The sequence below is a fragment of the Prenolepis imparis genome, unplaced genomic scaffold, assembly GCF_030444845.1.
Source record: "Prenolepis imparis isolate NDT839.2.m4 unplaced genomic scaffold, iyPreImpa1.0 SCAF_7, whole genome shotgun sequence".
Classification (NCBI taxonomy): domain Eukaryota; kingdom Metazoa; phylum Arthropoda; class Insecta; order Hymenoptera; family Formicidae; genus Prenolepis; species Prenolepis imparis.
In genome coordinates, this window is record NW_028141165.1 from 6,028,912 (window position 1) to 6,050,870 (window position 21,959).

At 40.5% G+C, this 21,959-nt stretch overlaps 1 protein-coding gene across 9 annotated transcripts in view; it reads right to left on the reverse strand.

Annotated features, from left to right (window-relative positions):
- Exd (PBX homeobox extradenticle) overlaps positions 1-21,959 on the reverse strand; it is a 53,233-nt gene that overhangs the window by 11,241 nt on the left and 20,033 nt on the right. For 5 of the 9 annotated variants that reach the window (XM_083042744.1, XM_083042749.1, XM_083042752.1 and 2 more), the window contains exons 3-8: positions 8,953-9,206; positions 3,310-3,500; positions 2,964-3,099; positions 2,623-2,719; positions 2,160-2,204; positions 727-914 (exon numbers count right to left, since the gene is read on the reverse strand). In XM_083042744.1, the coding sequence (XP_082898870.1) occupies positions 727-914; positions 2,160-2,204; positions 2,623-2,719; positions 2,964-3,099; positions 3,310-3,500; positions 8,953-9,206 (911 nt within the window). Of the gene's footprint in view, positions 1-202; positions 580-726; positions 915-2,159; positions 2,205-2,622; positions 2,720-2,963; positions 3,100-3,309; positions 3,501-8,952; positions 9,207-21,959 lie in introns of those variants that run through there. The other 4 variants (XM_083042746.1, XM_083042745.1, XM_083042747.1 and 1 more) reach the window with 4 other exon arrangements.

The window sequence follows — 21,959 nt, forward strand, 5'->3', positions numbered from 1 at the left end:
TGTTTAATTTTATTTCTAGCCATTCATAAATAAAATTATTGATATATGTATATATATGTATATATATGTGTGTATGTATATACATGTATATATGTATATATGTGTATGTGTTTATATATGTATATATATATATATATATATATATATATATATATACATACATATATATAACAAAAATATCACGATAAAAAATTAAAGTACCCTGTTTCCCTTTTAGTTTTAAAACAATAACGTATAATGTCCAAAATTTACTAATTATTGTTCGAAATATTCGCTGAAAAAATAATTCCTAAAGAAAATGTATTAAAAAATTCAATTAGTCTAAAATATTTCGCGTGACAATGGATAGAATTTTTCGTTTCATAATAGGATAAAAAATAAGATAAAAAAAGCAAATTTACAAACCTAAATATGTAAACTCGATATGACACAATTTTGGAATGTCCAACAAAGTTCATCGTGAAAAATGTTTCAGCACGTTTTCGCCTTCTTTGTTTTATTCTGAACGAGATCGAAAACAATCTCCTCCAAGATCGAATTCCAAGCCACAGCTTGATCGTTTATCGTCTGTACGCCATTCTAGGATAAGCTCATGCTTAGTAAACGCGGATTCCAGGGAAAGCGTTACAATAATTACTAAATCAATCTACCAGATATCGGCTAACGAGAGGAGGCTATGTAAATTATAGAAAATGCTCTAAAGGAAAGGATCTACGTGAATTTTACCTGGTGCATCGGGTCGTATCCCATGGAGCCGTCGTTGTACGGCTGCGAGCCATAGTCACTTCCGTTTATTCCCATGCTGTATCCGGCCATGTCCTGGGGTCCTCCGGGCGGCGCCGGCGACATCATCGGCGTCGGGGTGCCCTGGCTGGTACCGCCCATGCTGTACGGCGATGCTCCTGCAAAAGCTGCTGTAGAAACAATCGCGGTGCATACAAAATTTGAGGGTGCGTCTTTTTAAGCGCAACAGCGATAATTTGTCTCTCTGTGCCTCGCGCGCTTATGCTCCTTTTATTCACAAAGGTAACATGTCAGCGTATTTAATATTTTTTTTTTTCCTTTTTATCATTATTGTCATTTTATCGTTAAATTATATCGCGAAAATATATAATTAAAATAACGACGTTATCTACTGGGTTTAGATAATTTACAGCTCTTGAATATAAATAAACGCATTAATGAAAGATAAGGTTTCTTTCTCGTCGGAAATCTGACTCTTTTCTACTCTAGAAATTTTTGTACAAACGTACCCGGGGATTCTAAAGCCGAATATCCGACGCTTGTAAAACCTTCGCGCCATTCGAGACAAGCGTTGTTTCGCAGAGGTTTGGGTAGAGGGAGGTCGTTAGAATTCCGTTTCTTTAATTATACGAGAGGACCGAGCGAGCAGGCCGTTTCGTCGCGAACGTGGTCGAGGAAAGACAAACGCAGAGAGTGCTGAAAGAAATGCGAGAAGCTCGGAATCTCCTCTATCGCGTCCTCGTCCCACCTACCCTCTCTCGTCCACCCTGGCTCGTGTTCTCCCCTTTCCTCCCCCCCTTTCCCTTCTCCCTCGTATAATTGGTGAGTTAAAAATATCTCACGCCGGCGTGTCTCCAAAATAAAGTGAGATGCCTCGGTAGTTAGGCGAAGCGTACGTAATTGCAACGATCCCAGGGTGGGACACGCGAATCCGTGGAATTTCAAAGCGGGACCGGGAAATTCTGTTTTTTTTTTTACAATTTTCACGATGACGAGGGAGGAAGATCGCCTCCCCGAGGTTGTGGAAGTGGGAGATGAAAGTAGGTAGCGCGAGCGAAAACGTGAGACGCGAGTGGTGTCTATCTCGGTGGAGGATGTAATGAGAAAATTTCATGTAGTCTTATCTACGTTTCGTCTCTGCCGCTACTGTCTTCTGGCACTTTTAAAAACTTTAATTTTTCGAAAGATAAAAGATAAAATACGAAGCGCAATGCAAATGTGTGCTCCGTCAACCTTATCTATATTATTACAATTTGAAATAATTTCCCAAGTAGATACCCGTTGCAAAGATATTTAAAATATAAATATGCCAAGAGAGGACACATCGATATCGCTAGATTTATTTTCTGTCGATGATTCATCAACGACCGCAATAATAACGTCAGTGCCGCACCGAACAATAAGCTATAACTCACCTAATGATTTACTGTGATGAGACTTCCTCCATCTTGGTTCCAAGTCTAACGCGTGAAAAAGACGAGAGAAGCATGTGGGTACGAGAATTTTTGTCTGTTAATTATTTCAATTTATATCACCCGATTTTTACTTCACTTGCGTTTTTCCTCGACGAGCCCGATCAAAGGAGCAATAAGCACGAGAGAGCATTGAGAAATCGAAAAAGATGCAACGTAAAGACATTTCGTAAAACATTTTATGAATCATCGATTCCAATTTTTCTCTATCGTTATTTTCGTTTTTTTTTTTTTCGTCAATAATATGTGAAACGTTACTTTTCGATAAAGACATTTGGATCTGAACATTTTAAGAGATAATTTTGTGCAGTTTTGTTTTTCAAAATTTTACAAAATTTTCCTCTTAATTTAAAGTAAAACGAACTCATAAAGGAACACCCGTCGCTTAGCGAAAATCGGGACTTACCGGCTGCCTTCTTGGCCGCATACAGGTTCGCCTCTTCCTGTGCTTTACCGATGTTTTTCTTGTAGCGTATCCTCTTATTTCCGAACCAATTGGACACCTAAGAGCAAACGAGGATACGCATTCATTTCTAATTTGCCGAGAGGTTTTGACGTGCAAAACACATGCCCACGATATTTTTTATTCTCTCTCATCAAGGAGTTTATAAATACTTTTAAAAAACAAAATTTAAAAACTTTTAAAATTACCTTAAAAATAAAAAAAACAATATACACGCAAATAGCAACGCAGTACATGGTAAATTACAAGTTCTAGTAAGTGTGAGAAAAGGGAGTGGACGATACCTGGCTTACGGTAATTCCACATTTTCGTGCGAGCTCCTCCTTAGCCTCTTCGCTTGGATAAGGATTACTGAGATGGGAGTAGAAGTATTCGTTTAGAATTTCAGATGCCTGTTTACTGAAATTTCTTCTCTTACGTCTGCAACACAAATTACACACGCGTGTATATTATATCTTGTATTAAATTGTACTATCTGAATAATCTCCGAATGTCGGAGATTATTCAGATAGTACAATTTAATACAAGGAATAAATCGATCCCCCTCTTCTTTTTTTTTCCAAAATAAACGTAATAACAGCAATTGCTGTTGCAAAAATTTCATACATCTCTTATTGTTTCGACACAAACCTGGCATCCAAGAATCGACTCCTCAAAATCATCACGGCTTCGCAGGTAGACTGTTTGAGCTGCATCTGAATGCTGGAGAACTTCTTGTGGATAATTTGAACCATCCTTTCGATTTCCTTCGGCGTGATCGGCCTGGTACGACTCTGCTCCCTCAACAGGTTCATCACGTGGGTGGTGAATTCGTTACAAGCCTGAAATAAACAAAGACGAAGTTTGACTTTACTTTCTTTCAGTTGCTTGTATAAAGACGTGTCGAATCCGAGATAATTCCTCGAGAGAGATATACTTAATTAAAAATATAAAATTGTTTCGAGATAAATTGAATATACCGCGAGCTCGCCGGCATGACCAAAGGCAAAGAACTAAAATGAGCAAGAAACGCGAAAAAAAAAGTACTATGTACTATGACCAGAGCGTGAAAGGAAAGGTCGAGCGGCGAAGCGAGGGAAGAAGTGAGAGACGAAGGACGCGTACGTATAATGCATTATTCCTGGTGGCTGCTCGGTTTAAGGGAAAAAGGACTTTGCTCGATATCAGTATTCGAGGCGAGCACGCTGCTTCGCGAAAGGGAGAGAACCAGAGAAAGAAAGAGAGAGAGAGAGAAGGTGAACCAAGCAGAGGGGGAGTAGCTTTTCCTGAGGGAAGAAACCGGGAAAAGGCTGCGGGAGGGTGTTGGGATACGAGAGGAGTCAGTGGAGAAAAGGGATCGAACAGGGTGGCTTGCAATTTCGAAATGGATTCCACTCCGTCGACGATCCCATCCCTTTCTCTCTCTCTTTCTCTCTCCCTTCGTCCTCCTTTCTCGATCCACCGATGGTTTCTCTTCCTCTTTCCTTTCTTCGCACGAGAGACTCGTGGGGTGGATCAACCCCCTCGACTGTTGCACGTGATAGAGAAAGAGAAAGAGAGAGAAAGAAGATGCGAGGAACGAACGGAACGCTGCTGAATTGGATGGAAAAGCCGTAGCGAGTCGCATTTTCCCGGACTGATTTCCTTTAATTTCTAAAACGCTCTCTACGTTTCAAAGTGAATGATATTAGCTGATGACCGTCCGATACATTTTAATATAGAAAATGCAATTTACAATATTAACAATATTAAATTGTCGGCGCTTTTTTCATCTATATATGTATCTCTCTTGAATATTCTGTACAATATCTTTTTCCTTCTACTTTCGAACTGCGAGATGACGTACATTCAGTCAATATATACATATGTTTTATATATATAAAATTATAAAGAAAAAGAAATTATATATATAAGAGAAAGAGAAAGAGGGACTCGGGATATCGAGTTATAAAATAAGGATCCATGCCATACTCTCTGATACAAATCAGCCGCAAGCATAAATTCGATTATGCAACTGTCGAGGCTCTCCGCGAGTTGTTTCTCCGACCGCAGAAACGCAGCCGCATGACCGTCGGTGTGTCGGGCAGATATATTTAGCAACGCACACGTTGGAATTTCCATAACGTTGGCGAAACCGGCCATGCCCGCCTCTCCGCTATATTGCCGCGATACGCCGTATTAATAGAACGTGTTGCAATAAAATTAGAGCGTTGTGAGAAAATTCGCCTTGCCAGAAAAACGTACGAACGTAAGGACGTGTTTTTCGTTAAGATACTCCGCCCAACACATCTTTCTCTTATCCTCTTATCCTCGTAACGATAAATAAAACGACGCGTGATGTAAAATTTATTTACCGGAAATGTGAGAAAATAGAAACGAGCGAGAGATTATATAAGTGCTTTACGCTTAAATTATTATATCCCAAACGCGCGGATATTTATCTCATTTCTCCCATCGATAAATTACAGGGCGATCGGGGGGGTCAGCATTTCATCTCGTATTATGGCAAATAATTTCGAAAACGCCCAAGATGTTTATACTCTGCTTAACATCATACTCGATACGATTTACGGTGGATTATATCAGTCGAACGTGCGGCAGTAAAAGAAAATATTTATGCGCGCGTAAAATCTTTTCTCCCCTTCCTCTCTTCCCCGGACGAACATCGGAAGATGCATTTTCTGTATACGTATATTTTTCTAAGATACGGGATAGTACGAGAAGGGATGAAGAAGGAAGGAGGGAGAATCAGAGTTGAAAATCGGATAAAATAAAGGCGGGCGTGTTTCCGACGAAATTCATGGTAGGTAGGGATGTTTGCTGGCGGTGATCACGCGATCTCGTAAAACCCGAATGCGGTTCTATTCTCGTGCTTGTCACGCCATGTTGCATAGTCAGGCAGACATTCACCCTAATGCGGCGAGTCGACCGAATTTGAATAGTAAATTTCGCTTATGGCCAAACTTTCCGCCACGACAACCGGCCGCTAACTAAGCCAATAACTTTTTACAGAGAATATTATAATGAAATATTTATACACCGTGTGTTCTCCAATGTCTGCAAATTTTTTCCAAACATTATCATATTTCTTTTCTTCAAGCGAAATATTTTTCATAGAAAACCATCGCAATTTTTTTTCTCGAGCGCGTCGATAAGCTGCGAATTGCAAATTTCGTTAAAATCTATTTAAGATCGGAGAAGAATATCACGGAGAGAAAAAAATGAAGCGAAAGAAGCAAGATTCCTTGCCGGAGAATAGAGGGTTGGAAGATTTAAAACTCGTTAACGACCACGTTTATCGACGGACCACCCCTCGACAATACGAGCTTATACGTCGCAAGGTGCATATGTTTTCAGCGTGCATATTGTTGCGGCCACAAAGAGTCACGGCACACGCATTACAGGGGCGGAACCAGGGCGTTTCTACCTCGGGAAGGCCGCGAATTATCATTTGCGATTAACACTAATGGCAGCGCGAACTGGAAATTGCCGTTTTCCAAGAATATAATCTTTAATTTCCGCATTAACACACATATACACCGTGCAAACGCGAACGGGCGAACGGTTGTAAAAGCACTCTTATCAGTTTCAGCTCGTAAAAAGAGGTAGTACTGTGCGCGTTAACTCCGCTTCTAATTCGGTCGAAAGAATAAAAGCGCGACCGCATGGCATTCTTTAAAAGCGCGGATATAGCATCAAGTGTTACATTAATATAATTTTCGTACAAAGATGTAGGGCGCCCGATTTTAATCCGACCCTGACGAACGCCGGACCTCCGGTGGGGCTCTGTGCGTGTGTTTACCGCGGGGAAACATCAAGCCCGCTGACACACACGGTGAAATATGAGGTCGAAACGGGTGTGGCAATTAAAGCACACGGCCCACACACATACGCGAACTCATATATCCGCAGAGAAAGAGAGAGAGAGAGTAAATGTATATGCGGAAGAAGGAAAAATTGCCAGCGAAAACACGCGAACGGCGTTAAAAAGAATTATACGAGTAGGGCCAATATGAGTGGGCCCTATTTACGGTAAGAATGGCTGATTACGCGCGAATGTAAGGGGTGCTTTTTACGGTAGCAGCGCGTACATCAAGCAGAATGACCGGTGATCTGTCCCGAGGTGAAAAGAGGATGCGGAGATATGATCGATGGCGTGAAATAACTAGTCAAAGTACTACATCGTATACATGTAATACTTGGAGAACTAAATATCTGGTATAATCAACAAAAAAAACTGCGATTAATAATTTCGCGTTAGCGTGAAGTTTGGATCGTTGAACTAATGTTTAATACTAGCGCGATTAATTAAACATTCTTTAACAAAAAATTAAAAAATATAATTCTTTAAAATAAAAAAAAATAAATAAAAATTGTTCATTTCAGATCTTTTATCGAATACTTACTCCGAAAAATTGCCCTCGTAGAACCGAGCTATTACAGCGGGTCGAGCTTTACAACGCGAGGTCAGGACAGGGATTTAAAAAGGGAAGAGCGACCGGGAAAGAGAAATTCTTAATGAAACGGCTCGCGATAATATTGTCGAATTTCCGCAGCGGAGAACACGGTAATAGTTCGGCGCAGTGATTTGCGTCGTTTTGAAAGGACCTATATCACGCGACACACAGGGGCTGGTCTCTTCGTGGCACGCGAGATTTTACTTAGCACGAGCGGGCCGGTTCATTAGCACACGAATCGCTGACGGCGATTGTTCTTCCCGAACGCACGCATAACATTTTTTTTTATCAGTCCATTTAGAAACGATCGCAAAACGACCCGAAAGATTGCAAACTGATCTCAGTTTATGTTAAAATATTCTTGTTCTTTTATTATAATTAATTTTTATTAGTTTATTATAATTTATTATAAAATCTTTTTTTGCATTTTTTTTATTATAATTGATTATATCGTAAAATTTATTTATTGTACATATATATAATTAATTTTTTTATTATAATAACTCTCTTAAACTGAATTAATGAAAATATCACTGATTAAAGTAATGACAAGATTTGAATGAATATTTTACTGATCTTAGAGAAAAATCAAAGATTAAACTATTCTTCTCTCACATCAGTGAGACTTTACTGTTTACAATGCTACACTCTTATAACTGAAACTGCTGCCTATCAGTGATAACTGAACAGTGATCAATGTACACTGATTCCATTTAAAAGAGAATAAATCCTTAAAAAAAATGCCATAAAAAAATACAATATGCTATAGAAAAATTATTAATGTTTTTTTTGTGAAAAATTGTAGAAAAATGTGAATAGAAAAAAATCAATCACTTAAAAAAAATTATGACATGTATCACTAACAATCAAAATTAAAATTACCATCTAATATCCAGATAATGTGTAGGCTTTTGATCGATTCGTTCTTGATTGTGTTGATATTACACGGTGAGAATCGACTGATTCTCGCTTTCCCGATATTTCGCATAATATAACCGCATCTCGACGAGACTGTGAGATCGTCGGCGTACGATAAATTTGCGTCGACGTCGTCGAATTTCACGAGCGGAGAGATTATCGATGGCGGGGAATCGAGCTGGCCTGATAGCGGGCCGGGATGGCCGAAATTTGTCAGCCGCCCGGATCTCGACGATAACCGCGCGACTACGCGTTTAAATTTTTCATTTCGCCGAGAGTTTTCCGAGGGTGAGTAACGGCACTCGTTTATGCGCCGCGAGTTTATTTTGTGCCTCTTCCGGTTGTTTATTTATTTATTTATTTTTTTTTCGTCTTCTGTCTCCCTCCCTCCTTTCTCGCGCACGTAAAGTCGCAATGACGGATAAAACAAAAACGCGAAATGTAATTCCCGCGACCCGAATTCAATACTCGATATTATACCGCGCCGATAATGGCCGCACTCGCTCGTAGCGAATAATATTCATAAGCGGGATTTGCATAAAGAGCGAACGCGCTTTCCCCGGAATGAATAATTTTCACGGAGGGGAGGGCGGGGGGAGGGGATATTTTGCAAGGGAGGTAGCACGCGCAAACGGAAAAATGTTTGACTGCGGCGCCGCGCGCTGTGAAAATCAATACGGGAGTTAAACTTTAACCCGTTTGACTTAATGAGTCCGGTCGGTCGGTTTGCATTTGCCGCCGATTATTTATTTATACCGAACAAGATTAAACCGGAGGAAACGCGAATGACAGCTTGTTCATTATGTTATTTTAAAGATTACAGAGCGCCCTCAAATAAGGTGAATGGAGCCGCTCTTTTGATACATACACATCCATATAGAACACAAGCATACTTGTATATATATTTTTTTACACAAACCTGTTCGTATTTTTCTAATTCCTGGTGATAAATTTGCCTAATCTGGGCGAGTTTGGCTCTGTAATCCGAATGTTCAATAGCGTTGTCTGGTTGACCAGGTGGACCAGCAGCGGCTGCTGCGGATGCAGAGGCTGCGGCCCCCGCACCGCCCCCTTTCTCTGGTCCAGCGACCCCCTCGGCGATCAGCATGTTGTCCAACCGCATTAGCTGCGGGTCTGGCGGCTCCTCTTCTTGCGTATTTCTCAATGACAGAACTGAAAATAGACAAGAACACACGAATGTGAGATAAAATCGAAGTTGCATATGCACGAGAATTAGTATATCTACATACAAGTATAATCCTGGAGAATTAGTAATTCTCAAATTTTTTATTTCTGCTAAAATAATTATATTAACGCGATTTTGCCTCTTTGTTAAAGTGTATCTTATTTCGCACTCGCAATTTTCATATTTCCAAAATTTTTGGAAACGATTGATTTTCGACTTGGAAAGAAAACCTTGGGAAAATAGAGAGAGACATCGGATTATCACACGTGAACATGTTCTCGTGGAACATCTAGAGGGTTGTTCGCGCAGCGACCCCAACTTTCAGAATCGCGCGTTTGTCGATCATAAAAGAATCAATTTTGCTTCGACCGTCTTCAAACGTCCTTCTTCCTTCGCCGGTCCTCCTTTTTGTCTTAAGGACCCCGGGTGCATGCAGTGGTTTAGAGCGGGTAGTTTTCCGCGCTGTAACAGCGGTTTTATTGCACTTTTACGGCGCATGATGGAGCTGGACGACCCATAAAACCGCAGAGCGAGGGACCTTCCATACCCCGTCGTTCGTACATCCCCTCTAACCCCCCTTCGACTTTTCTACCACCCTCGCGCGAGATCTCCCTGCCACCCCGAAGATGCCTGTCGTCTTCGACAGTTAGCACCCTCTCCGCGACGCAAACGCTGGCATGCATACAGAGAGAGAGACGAGATGAAGCGGAATAGAGCTCTCAGCTTCTTTGAGGAAGCGTCAAGCGAGAAATTTCTTCGTCAAGGAAGATTAGATTTTGCACGCAAATCACGCAGAATAAAATGCTTTACGCAAGTAAGATTACGTCGAATCGTCGTAAAACCTCAAAGATCTGTGATGACGTTGCGATTAGGATAAAAAATACATTAATGACCATACGAAAATATATAAAAATTTTATATATAAGAAATGTGTAAATCAAAATATCAAATCAAATTAATTTAAATTTGGTCTAATTAAGTTTAGTGAATTTAATTTAATTTCAATGAATATTCAAATTTTCAATTCAATTCTCAATTCAATTCAATTTTAAATTGCTAATTTTCAAGTTCAAGGCTAGTTTATATGATTTGCTTTATTGCTTTATTTGTTTTATCTGATTTATTTGATGTATTAATTATTTATTAGATGTGATTTTTAACTTTACACATTTATATACAAAATAAAAATAGCTGTAGAAATTGAAAGCCATCCAAAGTCGTAATGCATGAATTAAGAAATAAATAAATAATAATTTTAAAAAATAGATAAGATATATATAAGAACCAATTTTGCCAAAATTTTTTTTTATCGCCGATTTACGTATATTATAAATATTTAATCATTATAAACTTCTCTTACGAGTTTGTACAAAAACTCGCACGATAACTTTATCGCGTTTCTCAGGTCTATGGTTTTATACGAATGTATACTCGCATATTCGCAGTTGCTCGAGTCGCTACTTGAATTTTTTCGCCTCCGCTACTTTTCGCCACGGCTCGTGAAAAAAGTCCCCGGAGACGCGAAGAAAGGAAGGGACGAAATGAACGAGACTTCTCGTGGATTCGCGGAGGCGTGAAACGAATGCGCGGGGCTAATGCATTTATACGAAGTGTAACAATTACGCAAGTAGAAACGGGGACTAGAGTTCCGTCTCTTCGGCAAGACTCTAGGGAGAGATTCTTTGGAGCAAATTATCTGAACAATGGAACGACATTTCTTCGAACACAAGGCGTCTCTTCTCTCGCAATAATTCAGTCATTAACTAATTTATTATCGCAAGACTCATAAGTTATTGTTGCATTTTTTTTTAGAAAGTTATCGACAGAGAATTTACTGAAAATATTTTTCACTGATAACAAAATTCACTATCCAGGGAAATCAAAATCGAGTTTCCATTCAATTCGCTTTCCGGATCGAGCGAATGCTGATCGGAGGATAGGGGATGACGTTGAAAATTGAGTTACGACGGAGAAATGTGTACGGTCAGGTTGAACGAGAGCGCCCCGGGAATGAAATCAAATAAGTTTCGAAATCGTAGCACGTTCCGCGGCACTTCCACGGTCGACTTAAGAAGGGGTTAACGACAGTCAACGCGCGGCCATTAAAACTTCCGCGCGATGGCGAACTTTTCACGGCACTGTGGGTAATTAAAAATGAAAAAACCTCGGGATAGGCGTCGCGCGCCGAAGACGGCGAAATAAAAGGTCGGTTTACGGCGATGCGGAAGAACTTGCACCATTGGAAGTTAAAAGATCGAGCAATTTCGACCACCGATACGAGCACCCGTTTCAGAGCGGATATAAATGTTTATCTGCGTCTTTATCCTTATCTACGAACAGATTATTCTATTTTTAATCCTCTCGGACTTGGCATCCGCTATAATGGCCGATTAATTTTATACTGCAATTTATAATTTGTGAAAAGAAAAATAAGATACTTGAAAGAAGAGACAATCAATATTGAAATTTCATAATAAATTTTAACAGGCATACTATTTTTGTGTATTATTATACAAATAAAATCATCTATTATAATTTATTTCTAAAGATAAATAATAGGTGATTTTATTTTCGTTAAATTACATTAATTTTTTTATCTATTTTAATAACTATCAATAATTTATTATTATATATTAATAGCTTTAATAGGAAATGTATAGATTTTATTTATTTGATAGAATCGTAAAGTTCCAGTATAGAAATTATGTATAATAATTTAATAGAGATCTGCAATGTATGTGTGCATAAGTATGACGATGAAAACTTATAATACGTGACGTAAATTTTGCGTATAATATTTGTCGCGGTATATGAAATACCAAGTGTCCCTGTACATGGCATCCGACGAAATATACCATAAGGGAGCGGGCGAATTAAACGTTCTTTCGGAATTATTTTCGTATTTGCGACGAGAGCAAACGGGGGGTTCGCGCGGGGGTGGCTGGCTTACGAGCAATAATCTGGCTATTAGGGGGTGTAAGGGGCGGCTCTGCGTGTTGCCATGCTGAAGAGGGGCCGGGGACGGCGGCAACCTCCTACGGGGGTCCTTACAAGCGCGTAAACTCAGTTTTACTAGCAGTTAACATTTTACGACTCAGACGGTCTGCCCGAACGTTCCATTCTCACTCTCGCGTCTGTCGCTCCGTCTCTATCTTTCCTACTTTCTATTCCCCCTTTCCCTCTTTCTCCCTCGATTGACACGTACACATGACGTGAGGCTTTGTACGGAACACCCAGTATATAAAATCGCACCGCAGCGTCGACGTAACGCTCGTCGTTTTCGAGGGTCGTTCGCAGGTATGAGAACTAAATTAATACGACGTTCCGTTGAAGAGCGAGCTAATCGCTCGATTAATTCGCGTCGGCCGCGAAACAACCGCGAACGGCTAAGAAAATCTACTTAATAAAACGTTTCCACGTGAATGCTAATATTTTTAAACGCGCAGTCGCGATCATTTTATAAATTAAAAACACACGCATAGATACGACAAGTGCACCTCGTATCACCTGTCTCCCTTTTCTCTACCCCAATCGGTTTTTAATATGTAGCATCCCAGCGAATCGATCTGCATTTTCCCTCTCTCATGTATGTATGATACATTTATTTCCCCTTTCTTCCCCCTCGCCCCTGCCACCCCACTGTTTTCCACCGCGAAAAGCGGGTAACAGCCGACAACCCTTTGTTACCGTGCCTTATCTTAATTGCTTTCACGGGTTCCCGTTTAGATCAATACACACCGTCGGCGTCCTGCCACACCGTTCTCTCTTGTGTTGCTACGCTCCGCTTTACGAATCTAAATTATCTCGAGGGTTGTTTCGATCTCCCCTCTCCCTCCGGATCGCTCCCTTCTCTCTCTTTCTTTCTCATTCTCTTGCATATTTTAAGAGCCGTCGGTTGGAACTTTGTCGTAAGATCCGTGGCAGGATGGTCTGAATTATCACGCACCCGGCGTCGTTAGCGAGATTAGGACAGCTTTTCTCTACGACGTCGTCGCCATTTCAACGTGAATATGAAAATATAAGGTGTGCAAAAAGTTCGGAATATATATAACGAGAATGTTTGTTATAATGAGAATGTTTACATCGTTGCGCGTATAAAGAAAATGAGTAAAATAACTGCATGTGATTATATTAAGATTAATGATTTTTTCATACATAAGTAAAATTAATATCCTCTCTGAGATCATCTGATAATTCTTCTTTTTTATACCCAGAGAATCATAAATTTATTATTCTCTTAAATGTTTTGCCTCTTCACACAGATTATCATACAGATGTAGATTGATATAATTTAATCGAACTTTTCATTGAATTATTCTATCAACTTTTCATGCAATATCGACACCCTAAATCTATTCTCCATTTATTCCATTTTTTTCATTTGTTTTTTCCTCTCTTCCTCGATCCTTTCTCACGCCTTCATTCCCTAAAACGGGGCTCAACGAAAAAAAAAGAGAGAAAAGCCCACGGAAGGAAAGGGAAAAGAGAAGGTAAAGCCGAGATGGCTGCTCTTTTAATTCGAGGGGTGAATCCGGACGGTAGGAATTCGCTTTCCGAGAGGGAATCGGAGAGGATGAAAGAAAGACGCCGGTGTCTGCGTCCCTCCTGGGATCCGATATCGACGCCCCTTTCCTCCCAACACCGTAAGAATATACCGAGCTCTCCTGATTTACGAAGGAAATCGAGACGACCGGGTTCGTGTTTCGAGTCTCATCCTCTCTCATTCAACGCGACGTGACGCGACGCCAGCAGCTCGCGTGCCGGCTTCGAATGTCGAGATAAAAAACGAGAGCGCGCGATAAACGCACGTCTAAACTCTTTCTATCGAAATCGCGAGCACATATTTCCGCTCGATTGGATTTAATTTAATCCAACGTTTAGCGTAAATGTTTCAAACGCGCGCGATCCACGCTATTTTTTTCTTTTTTATCATAATTTCTGTATAACAAACTGCGCGCAAAATAATTCGCGCCTTCGATAGCTAAAAAAAAGTAATTGCGCTGTAGAAATAAAATTGCACGAAATGTAGGTCGTGACGTTCGCGCACACATACGACGGAAAAAAAATTGGAAAAATTGTCGAGTCGTGAGATACGTAAATTTACACGACAAACCGTTCTAAGACCTCTCGTAACACGCTGCGCGAATCACCCTCGGCAGTTGCAGCCCGTATCCCATCGATAGCGGATTTATCGACGCGGAAGTTCCGGCGACGAGTCGGAGGGATTTCTGGTCGGTCGAATCTCGAAACTCTCTTTCCATCCGTGGAAAACAATTGTTTTGCGAAGTTTCGGAGGTCAGAGGGGAAAAGAGAGGAGAGTTCGCTCGCTCGCGCGCGGACGCGTATATTTCCCGCTTTATGTCGCTAGCGAAAGTAGAAAGAACTTCTTTTCGACGATTTCTTTCGCGCTCCGGCAATTTTGTGCTTCCGCTGCCCGCGAAAAAAGGATCCCGCGCGAAGGAACGCACGGTGATATCTCGCCACGCGAGATGTTTTTCCAGCATCGACGTCGCCATCCTTACCCTCCCCCTTTTCTCTCTTTCGACCCCTTTTCTATTTTTCCGTCCTTCTACGACTCGAATTCGCTCGACCGTATCTTCGCCATGTTCCACCAGTCCAACTTCAACCACCACACCCACCCCCATCCACCCACCCCCGTCCTTTTCCTTTCCCTATTATTTCTCTTCCTTTTTCCAGCCACTTCCGCCGGAATACTCGTCCCCTTTCCGCGCTCGTAGTGGCTGTGGCCTCTCGCCTCTCGTGCTCCTCCAACCCCGTAAATCAAAACTCGACGCGAAAACGCGGCCAAATGTACACAGCGCGCGGTGTCCGACGTACCGGGTGTCCGGAACGATCGCCGGCGGCCATCGATTTCCGCCGCCTGGAACGGGATAAGTGCAAAGATGGAGAATATCGGCGCTTCTCGTTCCTTGGCTGCCTTGAAGGCAATATATGTACTCTGGCTCTTTTCTTTTTAAAGAGTAACGCGTTTAATATAAAACCACCCTCATCTAACACATCTGATATTGAATATATTCATAATAATAATTTATTAATTCTTTTGTCTTTAGATTTATACTATGTTTCATAAAAAAATTTAATAAAAAATTAAGTAATTTGCGAGATCTCTACTTGATAACATTTTTGCACCAGTTTTTTTTATTCAGAAAGATAAAGATTTTAAAAGAATGCAAAAAATGTATGCATTTATCGAATAAAGATGTCTATATAAATATATAAAAATTGCCTGTCTGTAAAAGTCGCTACAAATTTTCTGAATAACTCGATATTTACTCCTCTATCTTTCCAGCTGGTAGAGCGAACAAAGGACTATAATGTAGCAACGGGGTGCAAAGTTCGCGAAGCCGTACCCCCTCTGCGTTCGCGATGGAATGCGATCGGAGACGATGGACGACGGGGGTGAAGGAGGGGGTCAAATAAAATTTTACGGCCGCGAAATCGTCCAATAATTGTTACGGCTCGCTTTGATCGCGTAAAACACGTCGTAAACGTCGAAAGGGACGAGCCCCCGGGTCGACAGGAATTACTCTTAACCCCCTTACGACGGCATTATGCCGTATTACTGACTATGCTGCGTTTGCGTCCAACCCCCTCCGTATAATGTGTGTGCGTACGAAATCTTATCTTATCCTTCAGTCCGAGAAGAACATTATACGTTAAATCTGCATTTACAAAATCGCCGAAAGAGACAGCAGCGATTCCTTGACACCACGCGATTTAGACTTGGAAAATTGCCTGACTAAATTAATTTCAAATTTATCGGAATGAATTGAACAGAGAAAATTGCTGAATATTGTATAAATATTAATATGATGAGATGATGATGGTGATCATGATCATTTCATCATATTAATACTTACATAAAATATAAAATACTATATAAATAATTATCAAATATTATTTATACAATATTTATAATTTATATAATATTTTATATCACCATCTTTCATCATATTAATATTTATATAGACTATAAAATATTATATAAATAATTATGTAAAATATTCAGCATATATATATTTAATGGCTAGTCCGAAAAATTGATACTTGAGATGTGATTAATAATAATAATAAATTGAGATTTCAAGATACAGAAGGATAGCTGAGAATATAACGCTCTTACAATTAGTAACCTTTCGGTTTTACTATTCTCAAGTATTACTAAGCCATTGTTCATTTCCATTACGTCCGTGCCGAAGAGCAACAAGTTTAATAGTCCTCGCATGCGGTTTTATCGCACAATGAATTTCTAAGTGATTGCACAGCGACACCGCGCGTTCATGAACTATATCGATCTTAGACTACATCGATTGTATGTTTTGCATACAATAACAACATGTGAAATGTAAACGGAAACGTCTAATATCAGATCGTTTTTAGTTTTTAAGGCCAATGAGATCATGACTTTTTTTTAAATTTATCAGATACATGTGACACAGATATTTCGCCAATTTCAATACAATATTCAATATAATCTATACACATATGAGATGTCTGAAAAGAGTGGAATAACTCGAGTGTATATAAGTTGCATATATATAAGTAAGTCAAAAGAGCCAATCTACAGTGGCATTTACAAATTATAGTTTACTTTTGCTCTCTTCGTATATTTCCTTCGTGAAAAAGGAACTTATGTACTAAACACAGCCAATGGTCGCTCGGGACCGATATCCGTCTCGGAGAAACGTGCGAGGCACTTGTGAGACACCGAGTGTACGGTGTCCGTCTCAGGATAGGCGAAGTGCAGTCGTGTGCTATGCGAAACGGCGTAACCGAGAGAGGTCGGGCAGGGAGATCTTTTAATGAAACGCGGATGTTAGAATGGCAGGAACGCTGCAAAATGGTCTAGGCGTGCTATGTATTCCACACGTACACACAGCCAGCTATAGTTTATATACGAACCAAGGCGTGAGCGTGGAGCCGGCAACGAGAGACAGCCGCGGTAGTATAACTATGAAAGGCATCCGGCTCGGATACATATATATATTTACACGTATACCTACACGTTATATATATATATATACATACATATATATGTATAAGTATATATATATATATATATATGTGTGTATATGTATGTATGAGTGCACGAGAGCGAACGCGGCGTCTCGAGGCAAATTAAACCCCTCGACTGCGCTTCGGCTTCGTTATTGAAGTGGCATTCCTGCTCAGGAACCCTCGAGAACTTGTCTCGACTCGGCGTATACGTACGTGCACCTCTCGCGGCAACGATATCCAGACTTTTTAATAGCTTAATAACCGCTCGCGCGCGTCGAGATTCGAAAGAAAAAAAAACCGCAAAAGCACGAGAGAAATTAAATCACTCGAAACTCAACTCATCCGTCCGAAGGCGAAGATGATTATTTCAACTCTCTTCGCCCGCAAAGCTCCTGTCCTGTGTCCTGAACGAATAACTCGCGAGTTCCATGTGTAAATCTCATGAATTTCTCAAGCTTCAAATTACTTCTATACGACGTGAGGAGCTATAGAAGAAACGACCGCAGAAACGATCGTCTCATTATTCACTTATGCGTTCGCCGAGTTACGAAACTCCGTAAGTACTGTTTTTGCCATGTCGCACGAGAGACTTTAGAGACGCCGTTCTCTTAAACTGGCGTATGTACAGCTGCGCAAAGTTACACGGGACGAAAGACTGGCATTCAGAGCTCGTGTCTATAGTTTCTTTCTTTTTTTTTTTTTTTTTTCAGCCGAGGCCGAGGTTCTCTAACGCGCGCGTATCAGCGAAACTAGTTAGCCTCGAGTTCACATTGTTGCGAGACAATGCGAGGGGGAGGAAGAAGAGGGAGGAAAGAGAGAGGGTGGACCGGTAGATAAAAAGGTCGAAGGTGGTGCTTCACGGAACCGAGCATAGGAGGAACGAGAGGGTGGATGGCAAGGGGGTCTTAATAAAGGGGTTGCATGTCGACGGTGTCGGAGAAAAGAGGGAGGAGGGGGGCAAGCGCGAGGGATGAAGAAAGAAATTCTTATTGCCTGGCAAGTCCGGCTTTTCCGCAATATACAGCGCAGGTGTACCGAATGTGTGCCTCCCTCCCTCATCCTTCCACTTCCTCCCCGAAGTTCCCGCGGCTTCGTCGCGCGGAGGGTGGAAACACCCCTCGCACGCATGGTCAGTGCCGTATCCTGTATCCCGTAGACCATCCACCCTCCCTCGTCCACCTCGCCTCGTTCGGAAAAATAAACCGTATAGCGTCGATCTTTACGAGAGCTTGAAAAAAAAATTCTCTCGGGCCATATGACTGTTATAGTTCGTAAAATCGCATTATAATGTAATTGCGAATCGTTTCGCGTAGTTCATCTTCTTGTACGTTTATCAATCTTTTTCTTGAAGAATCTCTTGTGTTATTGCCATAAAAAATATATGTCACCGCTATTTATATATATACTCGAAAGTATTTATATACTTTCTAAATTTTTGACGTGCCGATTTCTCTAATGTTGTGATAGGCAGAGGTGCGAAAGATATATTCGCTATATAAAGCAAACAGGGATAGATACTATACTTATAATATCCCTATTTATACCGAATTGTAGATCGCGATGACCCACAATGCCGATGATAGTGTTTCGCAGCTATAAGAATTTACGAGTGTGGGATATAAGAGGCACGTTTCGTCCGCAGGCACTGTAAAATTCAACGGCAACGGTAATCGATTAAATAAACACGACAGGAAAACGCCTACGCGCGCACTGGTCTTTCTCTATCTCTTTCTGGTAGTCTATAAGCCTCGTCGGCGAAACAAGTCTATAACGCCTAATGACTCTATAACCTTGTTTATGCCTAGCAGAAGAGCCGACCCTCGACGACGAACTGGAAACGGACTCAATCTGTTTCCATTTCACGCGCGATAAGCCGCTGCCATCGGGAGCGAGCTTATGATAAAGTCGATATCGAAAATACCACCGAAATCCGGCGAAATTCCGAAAGGATTTCCGCGATCACCGATCTATTTAGCGGCTAACCCGTTATCCATCCCACGCTTGATAAACAGCATGCGAGATCAAAATATATAGCACGATAACGGTATTTACATACTCGGCAAAGTCGAAAGAAGGTATAAAATCGCAGATAAAACAATATCGCGAAAGATATTAATTTTTTTCGTACTCTTCAAATTCATACTTTTTCGTTCGTTCAATCTTTTTTTTTCGAAAATTGAGATGTTGACTTTCGCGCGGAATATCGTCACTTTTCGTTCGGAGTTCGCTCTTGCGAATTGATCAGAATTTTTTTCTCCCTTTTTTTTACATCGTTCACATCGGAGTGTGTGTCAAAAAATTTTCTGCTGAGCGGGAGTATTTCCTTCCCCGAGTCTCTTCGGCCGGCCGAAAGCCCGTTTCCACCGTATCGTCCCTTTCTCGGGAGTGGGCGAACACGTCGGCCACGTTGTAGTGGGGTAGTCGATAGATAGAAGAGAGAACAGAGAAAGAGAAAGAGAGAGAGAAAGAGAAGAGACAGGAACGGCCTGGAAGGGGTGCACCGACGTTCCTGGGGATGAGGGCGCAGGAGGCAACGTGGTGTATTGATCGAGTGGCTCTCGCGTCGAGACCAATACCACTTTCGAGCCACCCGGTATACGTGTGAGTTTGCGTACGTATCTGCGAATGTACGTGTATATGTGGATATATATGTATATGTATGTGTATATATATACATATACATATATGCACGAGTCGCGATGCCTATGTAGCCACGGACCGACGTGCGCCGTATATACAGAGTGCTTCACGTAAAATGATCCAGTCGCGTGTCTTGAAAGATATTAGAGGCGGAAGAAAGATAGGAAAAACGCGCAAGAAAAAAAAAAATGCTTGAAAAAAATCTGAGAAAAAATTTGATGGAAAAATTTACAATCTAGTTAGATTACACGATATTATATGTATATATCTCTATATATTTTAAAATATTCATTCCTAATATTCTCTTGAATTGGATATGCAAAAAATTCCCGTCAAATTTTTGCTAACGAAAAAATATTATTATTTTTATTGCGGCGTTATTTAGAGTAAAGTGTAAAAAAATCTGAAGAAAGTTACAATTAACAGTTGGATTACAGAATATTCACGCACATGAAATTAAATATTTCTCTGTATATCTGTTAAAATATATTTATTCTCGTTTCTCTATCATGTTTTTTTCGATCCGAATATAAAAGAGTTATCTGTCAAGTCCATGCTAACGAAGAAAATCATATATCTACGGAATTTATAAAATATTCAAAACAGACACACACGGAATATCTCATTCGTTAGCGGTGCAACATCCTCTATGCGTGTCTATACGCATAGTGGACCAAACTGTACGCACGACCGAGAACGAGAGGCAACGGTCAGAAAATAATTCACAAGCGGCGCGTTTTTTCCGCGCGTGTATCTAGGTACACGTATAGATATTCACACGCGCGCAACCGCGGCTATGGATGTGGATGCTGAAAACACCCATGATCTACGGCGTGTGCAACCTCGCGAATAACGCCGGGACACTTGGCCTGGAAAATCTCCGGAGTGCATTCGCGCGGATGCACCGGCGGCAGCCGCGTACTATATTCGCACGCGCAAACGCATAAACGTCAATGGACGGGGGTGGCACGAAGAAGGGAAAATTATTGTTCTTTCTTCATCGCGCCGAGTAACTTTCGTCGTGACGCACGCGTCGTCGCGATGTCTAGGAAACGTCTTTGGTCGGACGAGAATATCGGCCACGTAATCTCGAAAAAGCCCCCGCGTTTCTCCGGAGAGACCTACGGAAAAATTCTATCTTTCCTCGTGACAAATGAATTAGCTACGAAAAACGCTAACAATATTGTCAAATTGTCAATATATTTTCCGCTTGAATATTTATTTTTTATAGATTTAATTTTAGACTCTTCTAATTCAATAAATATATGTATAATATTATTGATATTGTATATCTTATATATGGCATACGATAAAAATATTGATACTCTGCTGAATTTTTAAGTATTTCCGCCTGTAGAAATCGTAATCACAACATAAGATCATCAGCCATGCGTTTATATAATGCTGAGAAATAACGCATAAAATGGAAGAATCTTTACGTGCTTCGATCGTGAGGCGACTCACAATCAGTGAAATTATTCTGTGAGACGCACTTTATATTTGACGCCAAAACATCCGCGATAAAACCTAACGACGATAGGGTGCTTTCCAAACGCGCTCTCACGACCGTAGGACCAATCCTATCAGAGAGATCGAAAGTCGTCGAGAAGGAAAAGGTCAAGGTTCAATTTCCGACTTGGATCCTTCGGGCGATTTAAAATTTAGAATTCCATCAGAACCTGAAGGCCCTTCGGCGAGGCTCTTTTCACTCGGTGGCATCAGAATCCTTTCGCGACGAATAAAATCGAAACGAGAAATTGGTCGAAAGAGATGCCGGCGTGTGTTAACTCTAATTCTAACCATATATAACATCTCAAACATATACATTTTAATTTCAGAAAAAATTTATAAATCTACTTTTAAAATTATAAAAAGATCTAGTTAAAAAACTAGTTTTAAATATACTTAATATATATATTTAATAGTTAAATATTTTTTTTTCTTCGTCTAAAAAATTTGTTCACATTGATATTTTTAAATATATTCTTAAAATATCCTAAAGATATTCAAAAGATGTGTTCCTAAAAAAAGTCCTTATATATGAAAAATTTTTCGAGTTTTAAAATTATTTTAAACTTAAA